Source organism: Rousettus aegyptiacus, unplaced genomic scaffold, assembly GCF_014176215.1.
Source record: "Rousettus aegyptiacus isolate mRouAeg1 unplaced genomic scaffold, mRouAeg1.p scaffold_m13_p_1, whole genome shotgun sequence".
Classification (NCBI taxonomy): domain Eukaryota; kingdom Metazoa; phylum Chordata; class Mammalia; order Chiroptera; family Pteropodidae; genus Rousettus; species Rousettus aegyptiacus.
Window position 1 is genome coordinate 53,511,142 of NW_023416284.1, and position 24,207 is coordinate 53,535,348.

Sequence of the window (24,207 nt, forward strand, 5' to 3'; positions counted from 1 at the left end):
TTAATGTACTCCATCTGTTGTAGTCTTTTGACTCTTCTTTTTTCTTTCAATATCTATTATTTCCTGGCCTTATTTTGCCAGTCACTTCAAGAATTCTGAATTCCCATTCTCCTTTGTTTTTCAGTTGTGTCCACTCTTTAAATTCACTACTCTTTTAATCTCTTCAAATAGACTTTGGAGTTGGATGAGCTTCAGCTCACAATTTGGTACCTAAATGCACTATTTAACTTTGCCAAGTTTAACCTCTTTAGAGTCTCAGTTTGCTCTTTGGTGCCTGAAACAGTATTACAAAAATGAAATGAAATGCTTGTCACCAGATTCTACTGCCTATTTGTAATGAAAACCCTTATTAAATAATAACCAAAAAGTTCAGATGCAGAGTGGCTCTAGGGTTGGTTGATTAAGCATTTCAACAATATATGAGGAATGGTGTTATTTTCATCTTTGTCCTCTCCTATCCTTAATGTATGATGTGGCTTAGTGCCCCTAATGATTGCATAATGGTTGCCACAGTTCCCGGTATTATGCAGTCATGATTGTAAAGTGGAAGAAGTAAGTTCTTTCTCTTTAAAAGCAAGGAAATCTTTCTACTACCCCCATCCCCTGGATACCAATCAGACTCAGAGCTGAATCACACAAGCTTACTCTAGCAAGTATCATACTTGGTTTTGAATAATTACAACTCATTTCTTGGGGCTAAGGGAGAAGCTCCATTTTCCTGGTGATAGCTATTATTATTATTACATTTGCAACTCAGGATTCTGTCCTTCAAACTTTTTTCTTTTTTTTTTTTTTTTCCGTGTACTCATTCTAGTATAATCTTTAGTCTCGGGGTTTTAAAGATTACCTCTACTCTCAATTTTTTACTTTCCCTCTGGACTGCTTCTATGAATACCAGACTCATATCCAATTGCCTATTAGACACTACTATTCGTAAGTTTAATATGTCCATTTCCAATTTATCCCTCCAGCTCTTCTGTCTTCCAATTTTAGTAAATAGCAATTTGTTCTTTCAATGGAGTCATTGATTTCTCTCATATTCCACAACTGTTCATCTGGAAATCGTATTGACTCTACCTTTAAAATAAAATAGCACTTCCACTTCCTAAATCCTTTACTGACCAGTCTTTTGCTGTATCAAATACATTTTATGTTCTTTTGCCTCTAGACTTTGTGTTCTTGGTCCAAATTGCAGACTGTCCCTTTTGCTCTCTTTCTTTCTAAATTTTATCAATCTTACAAGACCCTACTCACATTTTTCTTTTCTGAATCCTTTCCCATCTCCATCTTCCAGTCCAGGATGAGCATATAATTAACATTTATTTAGTATTTTACTTTATATAACACCATTTCACATACTTCCTCATTATATCAATCAAATTAGGTAGTTGATATTATCCATTTTGTAGAATAAGGGAATTGAGACTGAGATGTGATTTTTTCCAAACTCTATAGATACTAAGTAGTGAAGCTAAATATAGTGGAACCAAATCCTTTTGTTTCAAGTGTCATGCTCTTACCTCTATGCCTTGATGGTCCTTAACTCCAATAATAGTTACACAACATTTATTTGGCCATTAATTGATATTTACTGTCTCTGTATCAAACTAGTTTGATTGTTAGCTATAGACTAGACTATAAGGGATATGTACAATTAATAGGGAAAGAGAATAAATAGGAGCGTTGAATACATTTCTTCTTGATAATAGAATCAAAGAGGTCATTAAGAGCTGCTTACAAACCCATTTACTTTTCTAAAGAGATTAACCTTTTAAAAAGTATGATTCCCACACTTGCTTCTTCTAGCCAAAATAATAAGCTTCCTTAAGTACCAAATTTTTACTACAATTTTTAAAGCAGAGCTAAACAAAGAGGCCTTCCCTGACCACCCTGGCTAAAGAAGCTCCTGTCCATCAATCTCTGTCTTAGGAACATTTAAAATTTTTCTTTAAAATATTTTAATCTATTTGAAATTATTTCTTTATTAACTTATTTATTGCATATCTTCTACTAGAATGAGTTGAATAAGAGCAAAGATATTGTCTGGTTTATAACAAAGTATTTACTGAGTAGTAAATATTTGTTGAATGATTGAGATAGTTTATTCATGAAGAATGCTCAGTATAACACCCATCTTTAAAAACAAGTTTTTGTACTCATCAAATACTATACAATGGGCAGGCAAATACTATTGACTGCCTAATTCTAAATATGAGTCCAAATTACTGTAATTACCTAAAAAAGGACATTTATTGTTAAGAAAAAATAGGATTTCTAGAACAATTTAAATATATGGGGGTTAAACTCTTAAAGACACTTGCCTTAAATTTACTTCTTGTAACATAGATGGAGTAAGAAATGAATCTTTTCAAAATTTTCCTATGTATTTTCCCTAAAAATAAAATTGCATTCGTAATGATGAATTTTTTTTTAGCTATTGTAACTCATCCTTAAAGCCTGAAGCTTTTCCACAGAAACGAGAATTTAAAGTCTGAGTTCCAAACTTAAAAATCAAGAAATTTGCTGTAAGTAGTCTATGATAATGATGCCTCTTAGTGTTTGAAGGCATTTTAGGAAAGTACAGTTTTTCCCTCAGTATCTATAGGGAATATCAAGGATACTCCCTCGGAAACCCAAATCTGCAGATGTTTAAGTCCCTCATATAAAATGGCATAGAATTTCCATATTATCTCCACATATCCTCCTGTATACTTTAAGTCATATCTAAATTACTTAATACCAAATACAATGTAAATGTTATGTACATTGTTATTACACTGTATTATTTAGGGAACAATGACAAGAAAAAGTATGTACATGTTTAGTACAGATGCAACCATTATAGACCTAATTACTAGTACACATCGGCAACAACATAATGTTTTTTTCCCAAATATTTTTGATCTACCCTTGGTTGAATCTGCAGATACGGAACCCACAGATACGGCGGGCTGACTGTGTAACACATAGAGGTAAGATATACTGTTATTAGATGGCCAATAGCTGGACAATATATTATTACTCAGATATTATCTAAAAAGCAGGCCAAATATTAGAACAGACACAGCCTCATATTCCTTAAGTTTATGTTAATATTGTTAAGAATATCATAGTTTACTAGTAGATTGCTAACTATAGAAAAGCTCTTCAAAATTTTATCACTAGTTTCAGTATCAGATATGTATACATATATAGATTACATGTGAAAAAGTATATGGAATTGCTAAACTAGAATATTGTATAAATGTTATGGGGAAGACATAGAACAGTTACTTTTTTTAACATTAAGAGACTAAAATTCAAAAATAAAGGTCTAAAAAGAGAACATGGCAAGGGGCATGATCTTGGAGGAAGCCTGAGTCCTTTGAGGCTGATTCTAGTAGTCACTTTAATGCTTTATACCAAGTAAAACTTGAGTAAAGGGAGATGATTTGTCAATAGACCTTTAAGTGGTAGCAGAATATATGCAGAACTTAAAATAATAAAAACAACTTATATGTGTGTATGTCATTATATAAATTTTATTGCTATCACATATATTATCTGATTCTCACAATAACCTTTATAAGTTAGGAATTCAGAGAAATTAAGTGATTTGTGTAAATTATTTATATATTAAGTAGCAAACCTGAGATTGGAAATCAAACATTCAAATTCTTAGGCCTTTATTCTTTAATCTAGTCTTTAAATATTTGTAGCCCCTTATGCTAGTCCACTAACAGGAATTTACGATACTATGATAAACAATAGTTTTCTGTAGGCAACTTTTAAGTAGTATGAGGTATATGAGGCAGCAGCAGAAATTAAGTCTGGAAAGATTTGCTGCTTCTAAAATCAAAGATACACATTTTAAGAATATAAACATTGCACTTTTTTTCATTTATTTTTAATTTCAAAAAATTTAAATAGACTTTACAGCAGTTTCAGGTTCACAGCAAATTGAGTGCAAGGTATAGAAATTTCCCAAATAGCTCCTGCCTCCACACATGCATAGCCCTCCTTCCCCATTATCAACATCTCCCACCAGATGGAACATTTGTTTACAATTGATGAACCTATATTGATACATCATCATCCGGAGTTCATAATTTACCTTAGGGTTCACTGTTGGTGTTGAATATTCTGTGGGTTTAGACAAATGTATAATGACATATACTCACCGTTTTAGTATCATATAGAGTAGTTTCACTGCCCTAAAAATCATCTGTGCTCCACCTATTTATCTTTTCCTTCCCACTGACCCCTGGCAACCACTGATATTTTCCCTGTCTCCAAAGCTTTGCTTTTTCCAGAACTTAGCCTTTTCAGATTGGCTTTTCACTTGTTTAGCAACATGCATTTAGGCTGGCTTGAAAGCTAATTTCTTTTTAGTGCTGAATAATATATTCCATTATCTGGATGTACTACAGTTGATCTTTTCACCTACTGAAGGACATCTGGTTGCTTCCAAGGTTTGGCAGTTATGAACAAAGCTGTTATAAGCATTCATATGCAGGTTTTTGTGTGGACAAAGGTTTTCAACTCCTTTGGGTAAAGAAATACCAAGGTATGCAATTGTTAAATGATATAAGTGTATGTTTATTTTTGTAAGAAAGCACCAAACTATCTTCCAAAGAGGCTATATGTACCATTTTGCATTCTCACCAGCAATGAATGAGAGTTCCAGTTGCTCTGCATCCTTATCAGCATTTGGTGTTGTCCTTGTTCTGGATTTCGGCCATTCTAATAGGTGTGTAGTGGTATTTCATTCTTTAAATTTGCATTTCCCTGATGACATATGATATGGGTCATCTTTTCATACACTTATTTGCTATCTATACATCTTCTTTGGTGATATGTCTATTAACATCTTTGGCCCACTTTTTAGTTCGGTTTATTTTTTATTGTTGAGTTCTAAGTGTTCTTTATATTTTTTGGATAACAGTTCTTTATCAGATATATCTTTTTGAATTATTTTCTCCCAGTCTATGGCTTTTCATCCTGTTGACAATGCCAGCTTATCAATTTTTTCATGAATTATCCCTTCGGTATTATGTTTAAAAAGTCATTGCCAAGCCCAAGGTCATCTAGATTTTTTCTTATGTCCTAGGAGTTTCATAATTTCACATTTTACTTTAAGGTCTAATCCATTTTGATTTATTTTTGTGAAGAATATAAGGCCTGTGTCTAGATTCATTTCTGTGCAAGTAGGTGTCCAGTTATTCCAGCACTAGTTAGCCTTTGCTCATTTGTCAAAGATCAGTTGACTTTATTTATGTATCTATTTCTGGGATCCCTATTTTATTCCCTTGATCTCTTTGTCTAGTCTTTCACGAATACCACATTGTCTTGATTACTCTATTTGAATACAACGCACTCGAGATACAATGAATGCATTTAAAATACAAACATGCATTTGAAATAAAGTGAATGCTATCTATATGAAGTTTTAATGATAAAATTTTAGCAGATTCAAGATGAGTAAGTAGCAAATATTAACTGGAATATTTGGAAAGAACCATTCTTAGTTGGATAGTTTTTTGTGAATGTGGATATGAATGCTTGCAAATAAGGACATTTTGTTATACATATGGTATAGTAATTTTCTAAAAAAAATTCTTCTAGTTTATATGAGGAGATCACTGTTATCATAATAGTAGATAAAACACTTCCATAGTCCTCACTCTCTGCCAATTGCATTTAAATGAATCACATATTATTCTCATTTAATCTTCAAAACAGCCCTATGAAGTTGGTATTCATATTAATCCCATTTGACAGATGAGAAAACTGAGGCACAGAGAGGTTACATGCAAGCCCACACAGATGTAGGTAGTATTGCCAGGATTCTAACCCAGGTAGTCTGGCTCCAAAATTTGTGCTTTTAATCACTATACTATGAACATTCCCTTGTCCAACCTTAGCAAAGAATTAAAGTTATAATTTACTAATATCAACCACTAGATGAAAAATTTCAGGACTAGATGTGTCCATTTAAAGATTTAATATTGAAAGAAAGTTTTCAACAGGTAAAATATTGGAAGTCATTTGTCTTCAAGTATTTAAGTTTTATGATAAGAATTTTAATAGTAATTTTTTCTGAAATTCTAGAAGACATAATGTCTTTATATTAATTTATTGTAAAATGAGAACTGATCGTGAATTGGAGAAAAAAGCTTACATATTTAACATTTGTTTTTTTCTTATTTTCATATTTAATATTTCAACTGTGATTATAAAATTAAAAAACCCATACTTTTATAAAAATAATTTCTTTATAGCTATTATTGAAGCATAACATCCCAAATAAGGAAGCTTTTTAAAGTTATTGAAGACAAAATATGAAATCATCAGAATTTTGTCTTAATCCTGACTCATGTCTCCCTAAAATAGAGCGACACATTCCCCCTAAATATATTAGTAAGCACAAAAACTTAAGTTTTCTGATTTGGTTGAAAAATTAAAATCATTTCTTTAAAAACATTGTAATTTGCCTTCAGTTAAAGATGAACTGCCCCTCCCCTAGAATGAGAACTTGACCTTGTAAACTGTAAACATTGAGAATCATCTCTTTGTAATTTTCTTTTAGTGAAGAATTATGTTTTCATGGAATAATCTTATCAATGTTTGAGTAGTAAAAATTTTAAAATGCAAATAAAAGCACAACAGCCTTAAAGAAATTTAAGGAAGAAAATGTGTTACTAACTCTAGCTAGTTTTTGTTCTCTTCAAACTTTGTCACACATATACCTGTAACATCAAATAAGTAGAGATTTGTGTGATTTTTAAATGACGTTTCAAATAGACTATTATGTACTTTTTTGGCTTTGTTTTTATTTTTCTTTTGAAAATATTTATTAAATGAACTTTATTCACATCTTTTCTCTGCTTCATTTTTCCTAAAGACTGCCACTACTTTTTCCTTTACATATTCTATTTTTGTCATTATAATTATTTACAGGGATGACAATCCTGTAAAAAACAAACTCACATTCATCTCATACAAATTTGGGTGATGAAAATTTAATGCAAAGTGATTGTGTAATGGATATCAAGCCTTAAGTTGTAGAGGAGACAGCTCAGTCAGAAAAAGTGAATGTAAGAGTAAAATATCTCTAAAATACTATGTAGTGTAATAATGCTCATATTCATACATTACTCTATTGCATCTAATTGTAATGAATATATTTGTATATATAATATTATTTTTTGAATATTTTCTAAGAACAAATTTCCATGTATGGTGTTTATAGGGCTTTTAAAATCACTTTTAATAACTGCAAATGTTTGAAAAAATTATTTACAAAGCTATAAGTGTACAAGTATCTGATCATTTTATCAAAGGCTAGCTAGATTGTTTTATTATTTAAAGCTTTAAAATTATAATTTCTTCCTTATAATTTGAAATTTTCAAGTTGAGGTGAATCCTGGCCTTTCAACTTTACCACCATAATTCTTTTTTTGTCTTTAAGATATTTAGAAAACTATAAAAATCCTTTTATCACCCTTCCTTATGTGTGAAGAACAAGATTTCTTTCCATTTAATTTCTCAAAAATATGAAAATCTTAATCTTTGGGTTTAAAATCATTTAATATGTCAAGTCCTTATAATATTACTAGCTTTCTGAGAATGATTAAATCAGATAAGAATCTACTTTTCTCCCCCACAGCATTACCCATCAGAACTTAAGCTTTACGTAGGTAGTAATGTCAGTGTTCCTTTGGTAATGAATATTTAAAGGAACTCTCTTTAAAATTAATTCTATAATAGATGGTCTTTATAATGTACTCCCCTAATCTAGATGCTGATCCCTGCACTGTACTACAACTTGGAATGGGATTTTATTTTTAAGTAGGAATCTTAAAGTGACTTCTCATATTAATATTTTTTGGATTTGAAAGTTTATCTTTTTTATATTGAGTATTCTTTGGGGGGACTAAAAGTTTTACCAAAAGGCTGACAAACCTCTATAACTTGTAAGTTGGGTAGATAGATGTTATAAATTTCAAATTTCTAATATTTTTAAAATAGAGAGTTCTGAAAAATAAGAACTCCTAGCTGTCAAAAGGTACAATGATGAACATTCTGAAAGAATTGCTGAATCATTAAAGCTGCTTGGCATATTGAGTAGGTGTTCACTTATCATTAGAAGTTAACACAGATCATCACTTTTTAATTATACTCTAAACATGTGTGTACATTTATGTTTCCTCATAAATATTTGTTTTTAAGTTTACAGACTTAAGATACTTAAGTATAAAGCTCTATGCAATTGTTTTGGCATTTTCTTATTCATATTTTCAATATTATATTTGAAATAGGAACATTTTTGAAAAGATAAGGAAACCATGTAGGAGATTTAAAAGATTAGTTACATACATTAAAAATATTTCTCATAAATATCCAAAAATATATATTAAAAATCAGGCTTAAAAAGTTTATATAAATGCTATAAAATTTGTGGGAAAAAAGTAGAAAACTCTCCAAAAGTAACCATAAATAGGAAAAAAAGGATTGGAAGGAAATACAGTAATATTTAGCAGGGATTACCTAACGTGGCATGATAGGGAGGTTTTTATTCTTTTTTCTTTGTTTTCTAAAACCTTTGATAATAATTTATTTTTCTAATTGGGGAATATGTGTTTTTAAAAGAAAAATTATTTCTCATATTACTGCCCTGTAAATAGCATATCCAGATTTTAAGGTGATCCAGTTAAGATCTTATAAGAAACATGAGAATTTACTATCTGTAACCTGATGCTTTTCTCTTGTCTTTCCTGCAGCACAAAAGTTCTTTAAATAGTGACCCTAGGAATGGAGGTGTCTCTGTTTTTGTTGAAGTAACTAAAATCAGATATGAAGATTTCACAAATATTAGTTTGCCAGGGCTATTAACTCATGTATACTATAAAAAACTAGTTAAAATCATTAGCTAAAATCATATCTAAGTCCTTATTTTAAAATACTGCTTTTGAAGTTTATGATAGTCTTTTTACAAAGTGAAATTGGTATATTGACTTCCTGGCATATTTGATTGATCGACTCCAGGAATTTTGAAAATGACACAAATTATTTGAAAATTTAAACCATATTTTAGTATTGTATGTCTTACATTTGAATAACTTGAAATTGAAATGAAAATACCTAAAATAAGTTCAAGGGTACTTTTATTTGTATACTAAATAACTAATTTTAACATAAGATGCTTACTGGCTATAATTATTTTTGTTGCTTTTTCACCTAGAATAGAGTAATAATATGTAGTTATGACATTCTATGCTGCAATAATTAGTTTTTCAATCTACTTGGCCATTTAAAAAGGGAATAAAAATGGTACAGCCAGAAGGAAAATGAATAGTTAATCATGGAGGTGGAGAAAACCTAGCTCTGTACTTTGACTAGAGGCAGCTGGGGAAGTGACGTCCTGTAGCATTTGCTGTTCTAGAAAGTACAGAGACACGTAGTGAAAATGGGAGGATCTAGAAGGAGGCCGTCTCCTGTGTAGTGTATATTTATCTGTAAGTGAGCTGTTGGGGAAGGAATGAAATACGGAGACGCTGTCTGCTTACTGCCATAAGACAGCGAAGCTGAACTGCTGATTTGTTTTAACTTTTAAAATACCCAGCTTGGTTTATTTTTCTTAGAATCTTTGTATTGCTAAGACTGGGGACGCTGTGTTGTTGTTGTTTTTTCACAAAGGGAAATCTAAGTTCATTTCAAGGCATTCGAAATGGGGAAAGACTATTATTTCATTTTGGGAATTGAAAAAGGAGCTTCAGATGAAGATATTAAAAAGGCTTACCGAAAACAAGCCCTCAAATTTCATCCGGACAAGAACAAATCTCCTCAAGCAGAGGAAAAATTTAAAGAGGTCGCAGAAGCTTATGAAGTGTTGAGTGATCCTAAAAAGAGAGAAATATATGATCAGTTTGGGGAGGAAGGTAAGTATTCTGTATGTACCTTTCTGTCTCTCCAGCTCTTTCTTTTTCTTCCCCCTTTATCTCTCAGCCTTCTGGTTATCATTAAATTCTCAGACATATGAAAAGTAGAAAGATATAATGGATAAAATCAAGATTTCATCTCTGATCATATGAATGAATAATTACATATCTGTGAATGAAATGTACTTGTTTGCTTTTTTTAGATTTTGGCATTCTGTAGTATTCATATTATATTATTAGATTTATAATGTTAACGTATATTTGTAAAAAACCTTAAATTCTCATACACGTTAATAAATTGTGTCAAAAGTCTTATGCAACCTGTTTTATTTTTTAATGAATATTCTGCCAGAACCAGAAAAGATCCTTTAGTCACTTAAAAATCTTAAGATTGGCAGTTCAGATTCTGGGTAGTTTATATTTTATTCACCAAATCGAAAGAAGTTTTTCCCTTTCTTGTAGCAAAGGTAGTTTAGACTGAACAAGACACAGTCCTCTCTCTGAGAAGCAGAAGGCCCAGGCATTTAGCTGTAGTTGTTTTTGGCATTCCGCCTGGAGAGGAAAGAATTTTCCTGATGTCATAAAATACCAGAACAAGTTTTTAGCTTAATTGTAAACAGTAATTGTGTGCCAAGAAAATGAGATCTCAGAAATACAATTTTTGACCTAAAATGGATACCTAGTTAGCACAATTATTAATTCACTTTTAGGTGACATTATTTCTTCTGAAATTTTACTAAGTACAGAGGAAAGCGTGACAACTTCCCTTTCCTTTCCCTACCTCTCCCTGCCTTACTTTTGTTTCTTGCACTGAGATCTGAAACTAGTTGACTAGTAAATGAGGTATTTTAATATTATCCTTTTATTCTGGATTTTAAATTTTGTCTATCATCTCCACATAAATGTAGCTATAAAGTAAGTGTTGTAAATTGTTAATTAACAACAACAAAAATAATTCCTACAGGTTCTGGTATTTTCAATTTTTTACAGGACTATAATTTTATTATTTTCTCCCAAAATATTCTTTTTTAAATCATTGTAGTTATGAAAACTTTTTGTTATTTCTTTGCTTCCTTTATTGCATTTAGTGTTACATTTTCCTAATTAGAAATATATCCAGTTCTGGGAATGTAGAGTACAGCATAGGGAATATAGTCAATAGTATTGTTATTGACTTTGACTGTGTCTGGTGCTGGGTGGTTACTGGACTAATTGGAGGGATCACTTCTTAAATTGTTTGGCTGTCTAAACAACTCTAATCGAAAAACAAATTTAAAAGAAATATATCCTAAAATTACAATAAAACCGTGACTACTCATTTTGAGTTAAAAAATTAAATATAGATAAGCAGGGTGACTGTGTGTTGAGGGTTTTTTTCTTGTTTTGTCTTCCTTTTTGATCTGAGTTGCCAAAAATTGAAGTTTTTGCTGCTGGTTTTAGTGTGATGAGAACCTGCAGTGTCAGGTTCTTATAAACGTTGAAAAAGGCAGTTCAATCCTGTTTGCTCTTCATGGCCATACTACTCAAAATACTATGATTTGGTTTATCTCAAAAGCTAAGCAGGATTCTCAAATATTACTAACAGTACACTGTTCTTTCTGAACTTATTTCGTAATTTTATAAAGAAATCCACAAATACAAATTCCCATGGAAAAGCAGATACTGCTTTAATCTACACCTCTCACTGATAGCTCAAATTTATGACTAAGCCATAGGATTCAGTGTTTACTGAGAATATGTGTTTTCAGAATTTTAAAGTCACCAAATGATACCTTTTTCTTGGTTTAGGATTACCTTTTAATAGGGTTTTTCTTGAGTGATACTTCTCGAGTTTAATTTTTACTGATCATCATCAGTGAGTGGATGTTTAAAAAACCTAACACAAAATCATCTCTATTCCCCGAATCTTTTTTTTTATTCTTGACTCAGGTAATTGATATAAGCAATAGAGAGAGTAGTGAGGGGAGAATAAGTTTTTAAAAGTTTTTTAATAATATATTTCAGAGGATTAAAATATATTATTCAGAAATGTCATTCCCTAGTTGTTACTTGAAAATACAGTTAAAGTTATCGTATTTGATTCTTTTTTAGAAATTATTCTTTATAGAAAAGCATTATATTTATTTGCCCTTTATTCAGAATGTCTCATTAATTCTTTATTTTTTTTTTTAATCCTCTTTAGGTATACTGTGAAAATTTGGGAAAACATTTTTTTCTCTTTGCTTTTCATAGATCTGTTTGTGCCTACAAGTCTGGTTCCATACCCCTATGGGTTTCTTTAGCAGTAGCAAAACACTGTTTTATGACTTTTTTTTTCAATTGTTACACTCTGTTCAAGGCCTGAGACAGTGGGAATAAGGAACCATGAACTGAGAAGTGTATGAGTTGAACATGCTAAATTATGTCTTTAGTAACAAAAAACCAATGACCAATTTATTCATGTTTTGAAAATATCCAATATACACAGTTTTAAATGCTGAGTATTTCAAAAGTTGGATAAAAATAGAGATGTTTTAAATTTATTGTGTGACCCATTCCGCTCCTAGGAATCTATAAATGAGAAATGAAAATATAGGTCCCCACCAAGACATGTACATGAGTGTTCACAGCAGCATTATTTGTAATGGTTCCAAACTGGAGACAATCAGAAGTACTATCATTTGGTGAACAAAACGTGCTATATGTGTATGTACATGCACACACATGTTCACGTGCATATGCAATGGAATTCTTAGCAATTAAAAGGATCTGTTTAATGAAATATTCTACCTCATGGATGCACTTCAAAAACCTTGCTAAATAGGGAAGGGGAGTTAGATAGAGGTAAAAGGGGTCAAATATTTGGTGAGGGAAGGAAATCTAACTTTGGATGAACTTGCAATGCAATATATATACAACATACTATTGAATTGTACACGTGAAACTTATTTGATTTTATTAATATCGCTGCAATAATTTTTATTAAAAATGGTAAATAAAACAAGTCAGAAGTAAAATACTATATATTTTATGATTACATTTATATGCAATATATGGAAAGGGCAAATTTGTAAAGAAAGAAAGATCAGTGGTTGCCTAGGGCTTGGAGTGGAAACATAGATTAGCTACAAATAGAAACTGGAGAACTCCTTGGGTTGTAAATGTTCTATAACTGGATCGTGATGGTCACGCAACTCTACAACTTCATCACTAAAATCATTGAATTGTATATTTTCAATGGGTTAATTTTATTATAGTATGTAATAATATATGCCAGTTTAAAAAATTGAGAAATTTTATCCTTAGTTGAATCATTTGAAAACAACAGAGAACTACAGAAATTTAAAATTGGACTTTGAACCAGTCTCTCCCAAAAAACCTTAGGTAAAGTTCTGAGTTGTTCAGTGGATGTCAACACGTTTGTTTTAAAAGACTAAAATACATTTTTTCAATAACTGATCTTTATATAGTGTTCCAGTTATTTAACATTTCTTTATACCTTCTTTTTTGTTTACTTAATCAGTCTTACTTTAAATCCTGAAAGGTAGTATTTATACGATTAGACTTACTTCTTCAGTTCTTTATTTTTTTTAATCAACTGGATCTTTTTATTTACTATATATTTCTAAAAATAAGTAAATTGGACTTTTGTGAATCAAAACTGTTTAAAGGATCTCATTATGCTAAGTCTAAATCTTGCTATAAACATGAATTTTTACATATTAGATCGTTTTTTTTATGGTGACATTAACAAAATCCAATAAGTTACAACCTATATACATATTGCATTGTGTGCTCACCACCCATAGATTTCTTTCACCACATATTTAGCTTCTTTTACCCCGTCTACCTCCCCTCTCCCCCTTACATATTAGATCTTAAAGTAAGAGTTATTAAAGTCTTACAATTTTGCCTTTGAAGCCCTAATTTGTTTCCAATGCTTCTTTTTTTGATAAGCTTTTAGTCAAGTAGCTAGTGGAAGTCATTTTTATGGATAGTATCCCACACACCTATTTGTTTTTGAATTGCAAATTAGTTGGTCATTTTTTAAATAATAGCAGGCTTAATAAAGCATAGTCAATGTTGATTCTAGAGCGCATTCCTTGATCACACAAAGTGATGGTGTCTAGGAAACATTTTGAATAGCAGAATAAATCCAGTTGAATATTAAAATTTTCCATGAGAAGTTGAAATGTACAAAATAAAAGAGTTAACTGAATAGTTTGATGTGCATGTTACAATTCAAATGCTAGGTAGTGCAAGTGATACTTGTATAATAATTCATGTTATATAGTAGCAGTGTGAATTTTGGCAGTATTTTCTCAGTCATTATAGCAGCCTTGTCCTTTATCTGAGCAATGTACTTGACTAGTGTCAAGGAAAACCTCAAAGCTCCATTGGAGGTTTTTTGTCAGCTTTGATAAACATCACTTTACACTATGTGAATCTTCTCAGGGACTCTGAAATCCTGATTTACCATTTTTGTCAGAAGAGGAAAGAGATTTTAGGGAGAAGCCAAACCCATGATATAATAATGTAAAATGTTATTCTTTCTGTTCATGAATTCATTATGGGTTGAAACGTTTAGATTTTGCCTTGTAGAGGGTTTGATTGGGCAAGCTAATTTACCCAATTTATTTTATTAACTGTTAAATTATTATACTATATCATATTTGTAGGATGAAAGATGAAATGATTGAAATCATTTAATGATTTAGTCACATTGGTCATGACTGAGTTATATACATAGCCTAGCATTTAAAAAAATCCTTCACTGGATTTTCTTTTTTTTAACATTTGGAATTATAACCATACCACCAAAATTTAACTAGAAGAACTTTTGGATGAGCTGCAGATTAAAAGTTCTTGTCCTGCTTATACTTGTCATTCTGTTTCTATAAGGAATATCCCAAACTGCTATTTGGATATATCATTCAATACACATTTTGACAATTTTCAGATTATTATATTTCTCTTGTTCTCTCCCAATTTCTATTCATGGATGAGGGTAAAATTTTAATCATCAGCGGAGACTGTTGGATGAAGTAGAGTACATGTATACTTTTTAATGGAAGAAGCCAAGTAGAATAAGACATGCAATAAGTCTCTTTGAAAGCACGCTGAGTGATTCCAGTTGAATTTTTTATTTTTAAATCTCTCATGTATGTATGTGTGATTATACATTATATTGCTCTTACATCTACTTCTTCTCTATCCTGACACTTAAGACACCTTTTAAAGTTTATATCTAGGAGACTTTAAGAATTAGTTCATTCCCTTTATTCAATAAATATGAGCATCTATCATTTTCAGCTCTGTAATGCATGGGCAATACAGAAATTAATAAAACATATTTCCTGTCCTCAAATTACTCATTGTTTGAACATATTGGGATATGTTCCTCTCGTTTCCTTGGTCAGCAGTGCCCATAAGTTTCAATCAGAAAGTTCGTTGATGCTGTAATGATATAAATCCTTGCCAGTATTAGTTCTTAAAAGATCACTATACTGTTGTTTTGTGGGTTTTAGTAGAATCTTTCTTTAGTATGTAGTGGAAAATGATGCTTCAAATATGTAACCTCTTGTGAGCTACATATTACTTAGTTGAGCCTCAGAGAACAGGGTCAGAGGGTCACTGACTCAGTATCTGAAGCAGATTGTCCATAGTAGACAGAACTAGTCCAAACCAGTCCAAAGTTCTTACATGCTATGCTATCACATGGTATGCCTAGATAAACAATTTTCTTATCTAGGATAGTGGTAACAATATTAGTATCTAAAAATACATTTTTCATATTATTAGAATTTTTCACCCACAGAAAGAGTTCTGTTTTAATTCTTAAACAGTAAAAGATGATCTGAAATAAAATTTGTTAGTACATGATGTTTTATATTGTTGATTGTTGTGCTCATTGACGATAATGGTATCTAAAGATTTAGGTTGTGTACTTTACATTGAATACTGAAGACCTTTCAATTGACGTCTTTTAAAAACTTAAGTTTATATACTTCAGATTGTCAGACCAGTAGCTCATGAGATAAGAGGTTCCTGATTTTTATTTTCTTATGTACTCATGGACAGAGATTCAGGAATAAATTATCATTAAAGATGGGATTTGGAGGAAGAATGTGAGGCTGAAATTTTAACTTGGAAAGGTCAAACATTATATAGCTGTTCTATATTTAGTTATAGTGGTATTTCTGGCCAATATTAATAAATTACAACCTAAGTTGGCCAAAGTTTATTAGTAATACAATTTTTAAACATTTAACTTTCAAGGGTTGCAAGCTTTGTTCTAATCATGCTAATCTCTTCATTTAGGGTTGAAAGGAGGAGCAGGAGGTACTGATGGACAAGGAGGTACTTTCCGGTACACCTTTCATGGCGATCCTCATGCCACATTTGCAGCATTTTTTGGAGGTTCCAACCCCTTTGAAATTTTCTTTGGAAGACGGATGGCTGGTGGTAGAGATCCTGAAGAGATGGAAATAGATGGAGATCCTTTTAGTGCCTTTGGATTCAGCATGAATGGATATCCAAGAGACAGGAATTCTGTGGGGCCATCCCGCCTCAAACAAGATCCTCCAGTTATTCATGAACTTAGAGTATCACTTGAAGAAATATATAATGGTTGTACCAAACGGATGAAGATTTCTCGAAAAAGGTTAAACCCTGATGGAAGGAGTTATAGATCTGAGGACAAAATTCTCACCATTGAGATTAAAAAAGGGTGGAAAGAAGGCACCAAAATTACTTTTCCAAGGGAAGGAGATGAAACACCAACTAGTATTCCAGCAGACATTGTTTTTATCATTAAAGATAAAGATCACCCAAAATTTAAAAGGGATGGATCAAATATAATTTATACTGCTAAAATTAGTTTACGAGAGGTAAGTAAGACCTAGGATTCTGAAACTAAGCAATTATGCATCTGATCTTAGGGAACTTAAATAATAGCTAGCATTTATTTAATACTTACACACATTATTTTTTTAATTTTCGTAAGAACTTCCTGAGGTAGTAGTACTAATATACCTCTTTATGGATAAGATTATATTTTCTAAGTTTAGTTACCTATACTAACAATTTAAATGCCAATTTTAAGTGCTAACTAGATTTTGTACTATGAGGCCTAATAGTGAGTTAACTCTACTCACAAGTATGGTTTGTGAGATCTGCATTGTAATCTCATCGCCTTAGTCCATGTATAAGATTTTTGCCAAAATTATTAATTTGGAGTAATAATTATATAACAAAAAAGGTATTAAATTACAAATTAGTTTATGAGAGTTCATTAAATTGCATTAATACATGAGTTCTTATTTTTAGGTGCTATTTCTCAAATTGGATTATAATCCTGAAGATAATGCCATGTCAGTACCCTGCTTAAAATTCTTAAATGGTTCCACACTCCACACAGTATCTGCTATAAAGTCTAGACTCTTTAGCCTCAGATAAAAGGTCATCTTAAATCTGATTTCTACCCATAAATATATATGTATTTCCCTAAGTTTGCTCTATTATCAACTGGTATATGCCTCTGTCTTTATCATCTGAGCTCTACTCTCTGGAACACTATTGTTTTTCACTTGGCCTTGATACTGGCTACTGATCTAACGCTTAGCTCAAGCATTCAGTACTCTCAGAAGCTAAGGGGGTATGTTGGGTGCCCTTTCTCTCACAAAAGACTTCTGCACATACCTCTATGCCAACATTTTACTGTATTATAATTACTAGATCGCTTCTGTGTTCCTTATGCATTCTTTGAGGTGGGGTCTGTGTTCATGGTCCCTATATATGCTCAGCATCTAGCAGGAATGGGATATATAGTAGGCACTCAGTAAACATGTGTTGAGAAAAACAAGAAATTATTTTTCATGCTAATGTTTTCCCTCAGAGAAGTAGGTAGTTACTCCTATTCTTTCCAGTCCTGAATTTCTCCCTCTTCTCTTTTCCCATTCCATCCTTGCATCTTGAATATTGTAATAACCTCAGACTACTCATTTCATTTCAGGGTAGTGTGGAAGACATCTTTTACTTCTCTTTTCCTTTTCCTTTCCCTCCTCTTCTTTCTTCTTTTGTAACATGTCTCATTATACATGTCCTAAAGGGATTTTCTAATGGGAAATAGTCATATAATTATTGATACTCTTTTGGAGGTTAAAATTTTGTCATAGTGGTATCATTTTTTACACCTGGTAATATTTTTGTTTTGACTTTTAAGTTCAAAGATTGTTGATTTAATTTTGTTCATTTTAGGCATTGTGTGGCTGCTCAGTTAATGTGCCAACAATGGATGGAAGAACCATACCTATGTCAATAAATGATATTGTGAAACCAGGGATGAGGAGAAGAATTATTGGATATGGGCTGCCATTTCCAAAAAATCCTGACCAACGTGGTGACCTTCTAATAGAATTTGAGGTGTCCTTCCCAGATTCTATATCCTCATCATCCAAAGAAGTACTTAGGAAACATCTTCCTGCCTCATAGAATGAAAAACTTTGTTATCCATATTTTGATAAGGCACTGAAAATATAAAAGGACTGGCAGTTTACTGATGTAGATGTGAATTCTGTATAAAGATGTGTAAATTATTTTGAGGGTTCATTAAATTGCATGAATTGAGACGGGTAAAATAAATAGGCAAAAGGGATTTTTACAGTTAGAGATGAAGAGAAAACCATTCACTCTATTTTATTTCTCCCAAATCAGAAATTTTTAGTATTTTGCTTACATGTAAAATTTGTTTTTGTGAAGTTACTAAATATATTTCTAATAAAGTACTAGACTATCCAAGTACTTTATTTCTTATATCTTTACATTACATTATTAGAATAATAGCTTCTCATAATGGAAATTTAAATTCTTAACTGAACCATACATGTAGTATGTATTTCTAGAAAATAAAAACCCAGGTCATTTGGAAATATGGTTAATTAGATTTAAACTACCATCAGAAATGATGCTATAGGGCTGATTCCTATAAAATAATATCCTAATGCATATGTTTTACCATTTTAATTTTTAAAGTATGCTGTAGCATTTCTTAATAACATAATGTTCTTAAGGCAGACCCTTTCATAAAGAGGAAATTAATGGCAATTTATCTCCTGTGGAAATCCCAATTGTCTGAATTACTGATATTTTAGAAATAGGCTGTTTTTAAAATGCCATATGTAATTTTATGCAAGTTGAGTATATATCTTAGACTTAATAAATTATAGGCACATTTTATTGTTCTTTAGTTTAAAATAGTTTGTTTAATAATAAATGTGTTTTTAGAGGAAATGTTGTTACTTGGAATTAATTTTCCAATTACACAGTCTTCTATAACTTACTCATAATATGCTCTATGTATTTTATGAAATTTCCCTAAAAAGAATAAACTACCACTATGGTGTTAAACCAAAATATGGGGAAAATAAACACTAATTGCTGCTTATGAATGATGTTGCTACTACTTGTTATGCATATATATAAATATTCTACTTTTTCATATACATAGATTGCATTTCTTAGCTGTTTTAATATTTTAAATATATTTACATTTAAAAAATTGTTTTGTTTTCTATTTTATAACTATAGTGAGAATGATGTTATGAAACAGTATTTGGTTCAAAAGTAATTTTCAGAATGATATGCAAGGTATACTGGATCCTATCAAATTCTATTTTAGCAAAATATGAAATCTTTTAAAAATTCAATAAATAGGTTGCAGTCACCATATACTTTACAGATTGAGATAAAATTCACATGCCATAGAGTTTACCATTTTAAAGTGTAGAATTCAGTGGTTTTAGTATACTCAGAGAGGTGTGCAACTATTGTCTAATTGCAGAACATTTTTATCACCCCAAAAAGAAATCTCATATTTATCATCACTCCCTCCCCACTCCTCCAGCCCCTGACAAACACTAATCTAGTTCTGTCTCTATGGATTTGTCTATTCTGGACATTTCATTAAAATGGGAGCAAAATATATGTGGCTTTTTTGGTTCAGCTTATTTTACTTAGCATAATGTTTCAAGGTATTTAGATGTTGCATTATGTATCAGTACTTCATTCTTTTTCTATGGCCGAAAAATATTCCATTTTATGGGTATACCACAATCTGTTTAACCATTCATTAGTTGATGGGCATTTAGGTTATTTCCCTTTTGGGGCTATTATGAATAATGCTATGAACATTTTTGTTCAGTTTTTGTGTACATAAATTTTCAATTCTGTTGGGTATACACCTAAAATAAAATTGCTGGGAATAACCATACACTTTAGTTGCAAATGGACAATACTTGAAAATGCCAGAGAATTCAGCTAATCATACTTACTTCATCTTATTTAAAAGTGATTTCTTTATAACTTTGTTTCTCTGAATAACAGTTAAAACTCCTTAGCGGGGGAGTTTGTGAACATGGAAATTTTCTCATGGGTCTAAAGACAGCTGAAAAGCAACAGAGTGGTGGGCGTGGTGTCTATTTTAAAATCGCTGTCATTTATTGTAATTTTCTTGATTAAGCATTTTCTTCTAAGTTAAAGGACTTATAAATTGTATAGATAAATAACCTTTAGATTGAAAAGTATTTTTGAAAAGTATAGAATTTTAGTAATAAAAAATTTCCATTGGTATATGAAAATAGTATACCAATATCATTCTTGTTTTGAAGGATACTGATAATGCCTTAGCATCAATTAAGTGCCCAGTTTTTATTTGTTGAATGTCAAATTAATGTAAAAGTTTTAAATTTTTTTTATTTATTTAAATTATGAAAGTACTTTCTATTTTAAAATGTTCTCTTTAAATTCAACCAGGTTCTTGGATACCTGGATTCGTTTTGAAGTGCTGTAGATCCCAGTAAGCTAATTGATAAAGATGTTTATCTCCCCTACAAGAAGAATCCAAGTTGCTTATATTTTTAATTAGGATGTTTTTAGGGAAGGTGTGCCCTACTCTGTTGCCATTGACCTACCATTCTCTATTGTGTTACATAAAGCTACTTTACCCATTTAGTTCATTTGCCTCACTGCCTCTGAAAACATTTGAATTTGTGACCCTTACTTTACTTTTTAGCTCATCATTCTTGCCTATTTTTAGCCTTTTGGGGGGGCAAGGAGTTGAAAATGCTTTTGCCTGTTTATTTTTAAGAAACTGTCATTTGACTAGTTATGATGGATAAAATAAAATTAGTACATGTGATTGATGAAGTGACTATCCTCATATCTTAAGGACGTCTCACAGAGTTAAGGTTAAACATTCTTAATCTAATAATACAATGTTTATCCAATAATGTGTAATGTAGTGTACTGCCTATAAATCTGACTTTTCAGATACATATTCTACCCCCTCTTTATGGAGAATGTTAGAAAGAAAAGATGACTTGTTAGTTTTATATAGTAGCTTAATCAATATTGATTTAAATAGATGTTTTATAGATTAAACATTTCAGCCTTTTTAACATTTTTTTCCTGTGGTAGTTTTAGTTCATAAAATTCATAAAACTGTTGGAGCTGGAAAGAATTTTGGAGATCACATTTTCTAGATTAAGAAGTAAACCCAGAGTGACTTGCCAGTGGTTAAAGAGCAAGCTATAAGGAAATGCTAGGACTTTTTGTCTCTTGTTCTCAGTACCATTTTGCCTTGGTATGCCATGATATACCCTGTTGCGAAGTTTCTAAGACAAGGTCAAATTCTGTTAAAGTATATATATGCCTGTTTCTTCATGTAGTCTGTGTAATTTAGCATATTTAAAATATTTTGAGTCATTTATGAACGTGCGCAATATAAACTTATAATTTAATGGTATTAACTAGAAAACTTTTAAAACATTAATCATAAAAACTGGCTTTAAGAAAAAAACCAGGGAACTAATGGCCTGAAATTCAAATGTATCCATCATTAATTTAAAAAATGTTCTCCAATGTCATTTTGAAAATACTATAAGGCCACAACTGAGCTTTTAGATAAACTGTAAATTGAGATTTTTTTCAAGTAAAAAAATACCGAAAATAAAAGGAGAGAGAGAGCGAGTGATATGAAAGGAAGGAAAAAGGGAAGAAAGACAGGAATAAGAAAATCCTGCAGATTTTATTAAGAAAAATTTCTAATGAGTAATAACAGAGTTTTACAATCATTGCAAATGTAGTAATCAAACTAAAAATTGGCACATCTTCTATGTAGTTTTAGAATTTAGGTTTATGTGAAAGTAGTTTTTGAGCCATTCTTATAGAAATAATTTTTTAAAAAGGAAATGAGTTTGGGATAAGAAAAGGAGAATAAAGTGAAGAGCAGAGCAAAATGAGAAGTTTTGGATGCAACTGTAAACATGAGAAAGAAAACCAGAAGCAAAGAACTCCACTCTTGTCTCTGTTAAAGGAATGGTACTGAGACAAATATAAAAAAATCTGGACAGGAAATACTACTGGTACATTGAATTATAACAGGAAGTCTATATTAGAGAAGAGCTTGCGAAATAGTTTTGTTAAATAGGTTACAAGTCACACAATCTCAAATATACATTTTTAATCTCAAATATACATTTTGCATCTCTAGGATTGAGAATGGAGGAGTTCAAGAGCTGGCTGTAACAAATCATAAGTTACGAAAAGTTTGAAACATTTGGAATGTGGTTAGACTAATTTTTTTCTTAATTGCCTTATTATTACTATCATGTTTCTAACAAAGCAAAAATAAATTTGCAAGTGTCTTACTGAAGTGGTGAAAATGGGAGATGAAAAGTTTCTAGTGATCGAGGAACGGTAAATCGTATAATATTATTACTTATTAAATGTATAGACTATCTTTATTTAAAACTATCTTCATTTTTAATGAACCTAAAAACTGACTTCTTAGAGTTCTGCCTAAAACTATTTTTTTTATCATAAAAACTTAAATTCCTTAGCCGATTTTTCTACTACAATGCTTTCAGAAACATAACCCTCTTACATAGGAAAATGATATCTTACTGTGGCTTTCATAAATTATACTCCTTTATTGAAGCAGCCTTGAAAATTCCACATTCAACTTTAGAATGCTAGTTACACAATAGGAATAGTTATTTTATGTCTTTTATTCCAGAATATTTGATGCATAAATTTTTGAGGAAATGATTCAGAAGTTAAAATTGGAACCCTGAACTGATAATGGGGCCTTAGCAGAATTTAAAAATTAGTTGCTGGATTATATAGGTTTATTTTTATTAATTTGAAGAGGGTAACTGATCACCAGGTGAGATGTACTCTAGGTATGCAAGGCTGAGTTAGCATTTGTAATTTCTCCAGTACAGAATTGTTCTCACCTCCTTTTTTCTGTTTTTGGCAAATATACTAAATACCAGTATGCTGTAGTAATAACAAATATACATATTGTTTTATATAATAGTTTTTTAAGTCAGTTAAGAAAGGAGAAGAAATATACATTTACACTGTCTTTTATAATTACATAAATACCTTTGCCAGTGCTCTTTGTTCATGTGGATTTGAATTAATGTCTGGGGCCTCTGCTTTCAGTGTGAAGAACTTCTTTTAGTACTTCTTGTAAGGCAGGTCTGCTATCAACAAATTCTCAGTTTTTATCTGAGAATGTCTTTATTTTGCCTTCAATTTTGAAAGATAGCTTTGCTGGGTAGAGGATTCTTGGTCAGCAGATAATTTTTTCTTTGGGCGCTTTGAATGTGTTGTCCCACTGTGGCCTCCATTATTTCTGGTTATGTCAGCTGAGCTTATTGAGGTTCCTTTGTAAATGATGAGTCATTAATGTCTTGGTGCTTTTGAGATTTTCTTCCTGTTTTTGGCTTTCGGCATTTTTACTATAATGTCTGTGGATCTCTGCACTTATCCTGTGTGGAGTTTGTTAAGCTTTATGGATATATAGATTAATGCTTTTCAATAAATTTGGAAAGCTTCGAGCTATTATTTCTTCAAATATTTTTTCTACTTCTTTCTTTCTTATATTTCTGGTAATTTACTCTCCTTCTGGTACTCCAGTTTTACACATATTGGTGTGTTTAACGGTGTTCCACATTTCTCTTGGGCTCTGTTCATGTACATTTTTTTCCTCTTCTTTGGATTGCATAATCGAAAATCTATCTTCAAGTGTCCTCATTCTTTTTTTTTTTGCCAGTTCAAATATATTGTTGAGCTCCTGTAGTGAATTTATCATTTAGTTATTGTCCTTTCAGCTCTAGAATATCCATTTAAAAAAATATTTTCTCTTTATTGATATTCTCTATTTGATGAGATGTTATCATATCATCCCTAACTTAGTTTATCATGGTTTCCTTTTGTTTTTTGAACGTATTTATAATGGCTA

At 31.2% G+C, this 24,207-nt stretch overlaps 1 protein-coding gene across 1 annotated transcript; it reads left to right on the top strand.

The window, feature by feature from the left end:
- The first annotated feature begins 9,458 nt into the window (after positions 1–9,458).
- Positions 9,459–21,096, top strand: DNAJB4 (DnaJ heat shock protein family (Hsp40) member B4). Its single transcript, XM_016151015.2, has 3 exons — positions 9,459–9,920; positions 16,221–16,789; positions 18,159–21,096. Exons 1-3 carry the CDS (start codon positions 9,710–9,712, stop codon positions 18,390–18,392), a joined length of 1,014 nt encoding a protein of 337 aa, XP_016006501.1. The 5' UTR covers positions 9,459–9,709; the 3' UTR covers positions 18,393–21,096.
- The last annotated feature ends 3,111 nt before the right edge of the window (positions 21,097–24,207 follow it).

Excerpts from the sequence above, each read along its gene's own strand:
- DNAJB4 (XM_016151015.2), top strand. The coding sequence starts at position 9,710 with ATGGGGAAAGACTATTATTTCATTTTGGGAATTGAAAAAGGAGCTTCA. Across the intron at positions 9,921-16,220 it reads TGATCAGTTTGGGGAGGAAG|GGTTGAAAGGAGGAGCAGGA; the intron begins GTAAGTATTCTG and ends CTCTTCATTTAG. Across the intron at positions 16,790-18,158 it reads CTAAAATTAGTTTACGAGAG|GCATTGTGTGGCTGCTCAGT; the intron begins GTAAGTAAGACC and ends TGTTCATTTTAG.